This window comes from Musca domestica, unplaced genomic scaffold (assembly GCF_030504385.1).
Source record: "Musca domestica strain aabys unplaced genomic scaffold, Musca_domestica.polishedcontigs.V.1.1 62, whole genome shotgun sequence".
Taxonomy (NCBI): Eukaryota; Metazoa; Arthropoda; class Insecta; order Diptera; family Muscidae; genus Musca; species Musca domestica.
Window position 1 is genome coordinate 930,319 of NW_026712369.1, and position 5,541 is coordinate 935,859.

The following is a 5,541-nucleotide window of genomic DNA, read 5'->3' on the forward strand; positions in this document are numbered from 1 at the left end:
ATTTTTACTGACTTATTTTTAGTTTTCTCAAAAGAAGTTAGATATTTTTTTTTTTTAATCTGAGGTCTTAGAAATATTCTCACAAAGAATTTCAAAATTCTCCGGCTATGAATTGTTTTTTTTAAATTCCTTGAAAAAATATTTGGTTATGAAATAATTAAAAAAAAAATCCCAAAAATTCGCGGCTATAAAATGGCAGAAGAAATATTTTTTTTCAATATTGAAATTATTTCAAAATTTTTATAGATTTTTTTTTAATTTTCCAAAAAGAGGGTAAATAATCGGAAATCAGTTGCAAAATATGTCTTTCTAAAAACCAAGACTTTTTTTAAAAAAAAAATTATTAAAATTATAACTCAACGGAAAATATTAAAAAATTTGAAAACTGCGGAAAAAATGTGGAAATTTTGGATCTTCGTAGTATTGGTAAGTAATTGAGGGTTTGTCTTTATTAGTAGAATAGCTCAAATATCACTCCAAATAAACACTTGAATAATTTGTAATATTTTCTTTCAGGCGGTCCACTCTGCCACGGGAGCCATACGACCATCGACCACCAAAGATAGCCAGGAGCGTTGCGGTTCGGTGCTCTGCCAGCGAGTCAATGAGATTTTTACCCAAGCGAAATTGACTCATGGCTATAATTACATAACCACAATCCCAGCTGGAGCCATGAATTTGACCATCAAAGAAATGGCTAAAAGTAATAACTTAATAGGTAAGTAATTGAGAAAAAAAAGAAGCAGTGAGGTAATGACTTCCGTAATTGATGACTTTTTTGTTTATAGCTCTGAAAACCAAAGATGATAAGTACATTGTAAATGGCTACAATCGTGCCTCGGAGGGTGGCTTCTTCGAGTACAACGATGACATTTTCGATTACAACAAGGAGGCCAGCATGGTCAAGGCCCGGGGTCCCTTGAATAACCCCATTGTTTTAATGGTGGGTAGGAAAAATTGTCAGATTTTTTTTTGATTAAAGTTTTCTTATTTTTCCAGCTTTGGGTGAACGATTTAAATCCCGGTGTCCAATATTCCTATGCCCTGCCCGTACCCTCGGCCTCCATATCGGAAGCCGAAGAGCTGCAAAGTCAATGGAATGAATTGGGCCAGCCGCTGGATGAAATCGACGAGACCCCGCTAAGAGAAAATTCCCTCGCCAAACCGCGGGAGAAACGTAAGCGTAAATATGCCTGGGAGTTGTTGGGTTTTGGCCCCTGCAGTCGTACCTGTGGCCCTGGCAAGCAATCGCCCATTTTCCGTTGTACCCGAGAATCGGAGAGTAAGGAGACAGTGAAACGTTACTATTCCCCGAAACGTTGTGCCAACATTGAGAAGGAAACCTTTTTGCCCACAATTTATATGTGTAGTCATGGCCTGTGCCCGGCCTACTGGAAGAAGGGCGAGTTCGGGGATTGTCAGTGTTCGAATGGCTCGGTAGATGGATTTAGGTCCAGAGAGGTTCTGTGCTATCAGGAAAATATCAATGCCACACATGTCCCAGTGGATGAGGGTAAATGTAAAGAGGCCAAACCGGAGACCAAGGAGAGGTGCCACTGCAAAAAGGTCAAGCTCTACAGCAGGAATGTGGAAAAGGCCAGTCAGCTGTATCAGAGATTTATTGGCAACTCGAACTCCCTTAAGACCGTTATGAGTAAGATCTAATATCTAAATTAAATTCTCCTGCTTTACCTCATCCATCTTTGCTCTCTCTCTCGTTTCTTCCAGGCAAACGCCATACAAATGCCAACAGCTCGAATCAAACCTCCCTGAAACGCTACAATCGCGAGGAAAAGGCCGGTGTTTGGTTAATGTCCGAATGGAATCAACAATGCTCGAAGGATTGCCTGTATAACTATGAGCATCGCACGACATATTGTGATCGTACCGCCCCCTATGTAGATCCCTGCGATCCAAGTCTGCAGCCAGAAAGTCGTAGATCTTGTACGAGTCGGGGGCAATCGTGTCGTCGTGGCATGTGGTTTGCTTCGGATTGGAGTAAATGTTCGGGAGATTGCCAAAATCGTCGACGCACCCGTATGGTGTTGTGCGTCATGGACGGCTATGTGGTGGACAAGAAGCAGTGCGATCCCAAATCGAAGCCCGTGGAGATGGCAGTGTGTGCCACCAAGGATTCGGCCTTCTGTGGTCCCAAATGGCACTATTCCGAGTGGTCTGAGGTAAGAGAAGGGGAGAAATAAGCACGATTTTGGAATGTTCCTAAAAATAAAAATTAAAATATTGATATTTATGAACATTGTTCCTAAAAAAATGTGAGAATTTGAAATGTTCCTGAAAATAGTAACATTTTAGGAACAATTCAGAGATGTGTATATTTATTAAGAACAATTTTAGGAACAGTTGAGAGACGTGAACTATTTTAAGAAAAATTTTAGGAACAATTGAGAGACGTGGATTTTTTTAAAAACAATTTTAGGAACAATTGAGAGACGTGGATTTTATTAAGAACAATTTTAGGAACAATTGAGAGACGTGAATTATTTTAAGAACAATTTTAGGAACAATTGAGAGACGTGGATTATTTTAAGAACAATTTTAGGAACAATTGAGAGACGTGAATTATTTTAAGAACGATTTTAGGAACAATTGAGAGACGTGGATTATTTTAAGAACAATTTTAGGAACAATTGAAAGAGGTGGATTTTATTAAGAACAATTGAGAGACGTGTATTTTATTAAGAACAATTTTAGGAAGAATTGAGCCACGTGGATTTTATTAAAAACAATTTTAGAAACAATTGAGAGACGTGGATGTTATTAAGAACAATTTTAGGAAAAATTGAGAGACGTGGATTTTATTAAGAACAATTTTAGGAACAATTGAGAGACGTGGATTTTATTAAGAACAATTTTAGGAACAATTGAGAGACGTGAATTATTTTAAGAATAATTTTAGGAACAATTGAGAGACGTAAATTATTTTGAGAATAATTTTGGGAACATTTGAGAAAAGTGAATTATTTTAAGAATAATTTTAGGAACAATTGAGAGATGTGAATTATTTTAAGAATAATTTTAGGAAAAATTGAGAGACGTGAATTATTTTAAGAATAATTTTAGGAACAATTGAGAGACATGGATTATTTTAAGAACAATTTTAGGAACACTTGAGAGACGTGGATTATTTTAAGAACAATTTTAGGAACACTTGAGAGACGTGGATTATTTTAAGAACAATTTTAGGAACAATTGAGAGACATGGATTTTTTAACGAACCATTTTAGGAACAATTGGGAGACGTGGATTTTTTTAAAAACAATTTTGGGAACATCATTGAGAGGTGGATTTTTTTAAAACAATTTTAGGAACATCTGAGACACGTGGATTATTTTTTTAAACAATTTTAGGAACTTCTGTTACACGTGGATTTTCTTAAAAACAATTTTAGGAACATCTGAGACACGTGGATTTTTTTTAAAAAACAATTTTAGGAACATCTGAGAGACGTGGATTTTTTTTAAAAACAATTTTAGGAAAATCTGAGGGACATGGATTTTTTTAAAAACAATTTTAGGAACAATTGAGAGAAGTGAATTATTTTCAGAATAATTTTAGGAACAACTGAGAGAAGTGAATTATTTTAAGAATAATTTTAGGAACAATTGAGAGACGTGAATTATTTTAAGAATAATTTTAGGAACAATTGAGAGACGTGAATTATTTTAAGAATAATTTTAGGAACAATTGAGAGACGTGGTTTTTATTAAGAACGATTTTAGGAACAATTGAGAGACATGGATTATTTTAAGAACAATTTTAGCAACAATTGAGAGACGTGGATTATTTTAAGAACAATTTTAGCAACAATTGAGAGACGTGGATTATTTTAAGAACAATTTTAGGAACAATTGAGAGACGTGGATTTTACAAAAGAACAATTTTAGGAACAATTGAGAGACGTGGATTTTATTAAAACAATTTTAGGAACAATTGAGAGACGTGGATTTTACAAAAGAACAATTTTAGGAACAATTGAGAGACGTGGATTTTATTAAAACAATTTTAGGAACAATTGAGAGATGTGGATTATTTTAAGAACAATTTTAGGAATAATTGAGAGACGTGGATTATTTTAAGAACAATTTTAGGAACAATTGAGAGACGTGGATTATTTTAAGAACAATTTTAGGAACAATTGAGAGACGTGGATTATTTTAAGAACAATTTTAGGAACAATTGAGAGACGTGGATTTTATTAAGAATAATTTTAGGAACAATTGAGATGAGAAATTTTTTCTTAGAAATATTCCTAAAAATTCCTATTTCTATGAAATTTTTTCTTAGGAATATTCCTAAAAATTCCTATTTCTATGAAATTTGTTCCTAAAAATTAATTTCTGTGATTTTTATTTCTAAAATATAAAATTATTTTCTTTTTTTATTTCCCCTTCCAGTGCTCCCGCACCTGTGGCGATGGCGTCCAGCGTCGCTATGCCAAGTGTCTGGAATACGATTACAAACTGAAAGAAATGACCGAATCGAACAAATGTAAATTTCTCGAACGCGAACCCGTCTATGGCACCTGTAATCTGGGCAATTGCGAAGGTAAAGAAATGTCTTCCATTAAAGTAAGCCATGTATGGCGGTACCTAATAATGCTTGTGATTTTCTTCTTGATTTGTACGTGGTTTTGGCAATTATTACAGAACTGAGAGCGGCGGCTGCTGGCGGCGGCAGAGTCATTGACGACAATGCCCTGACAGTCTATCAGAGGAGGGTTGGTGCTGGTGTTGGTGGCAGAGCTAGTGGTGGTGTGGTGGCGGAATACGATGATTATGATGATGAAGGTAATATTGGTGCTGTTGCTGTGGCTGCTGAGCCCATCAGCGTTGAAGAAGACGATGACGACGACGTGGAAGAAAGTTACCAAGATTTATCAAGTGGCAACGAGAAATTAGTGATAGCTTCGGCGCCAAAAGTATTGCAGAATTGTCGTGAGGAATTGAATAATTGTAAGCGTATCAATCGTGAGCGTTTGTGCAAAGTTGATTATTATAAGAAAAATTGTTGTCTAACGTGCCATGGATTTTATTGAGGGCGGATGGATAAAAATGTAAAATTTGGGGAAAATCAAGAGAGAGAGAGAGAGAGAGAGAGGAAGGGGGAGGAGAATATTGTGAGAGAAGTTTGAAGAAAAAGGGTCATAATTATGAAAAGAAATAGGGGGTGAGTTTCAGATACTTGAAAGGAGAAACCCATTAAAAAATATTCATTTAAGAAAAAAAATCTTTCAAAAATTTTTAAAAAAATATTTTTTTTTTTAATTTTTAAAAAACAAAAATCTTTTATGGTCCTCAAAAATAGTTTTTTTATAACAATCCAATTTTTTTAAAAACAAAAATACTTCAGAAAATTTTATTGAAACCCTTTAATTTTTTTTATAAAAATCTACGCAAATATCTTCAGATACATCCACATTAAATAAAACATATTTAAAACACAAAAATCTTTCAAAAAATTTTAAAAATCCACAGAAATATTCTTTTATAAATTTTATAAAAAAAGGACCTGCAGAGAATT

General features: G+C 34.6%; 1 protein-coding gene across 1 annotated transcript; it reads left to right on the top strand.

Annotated features, from left to right (window-relative positions):
* The first annotated feature begins 283 nt into the window (after positions 1 to 283).
* Positions 284 to 5,252, top strand: LOC101898603 (thrombospondin type-1 domain-containing protein 4). The gene is made up of 7 exons (XM_059129557.1): positions 284 to 426; positions 517 to 718; positions 789 to 943; positions 1,000 to 1,654; positions 1,729 to 2,180; positions 4,416 to 4,566; positions 4,668 to 5,252. Exons 1-7 carry the CDS (start codon positions 397 to 399, stop codon positions 5,054 to 5,056), a joined length of 2,034 nt encoding a protein of 677 aa, XP_058985540.1. The 5' UTR covers positions 284 to 396; the 3' UTR covers positions 5,057 to 5,252.
* Positions 5,253 to 5,541: the final 289 nt, after the last annotated feature.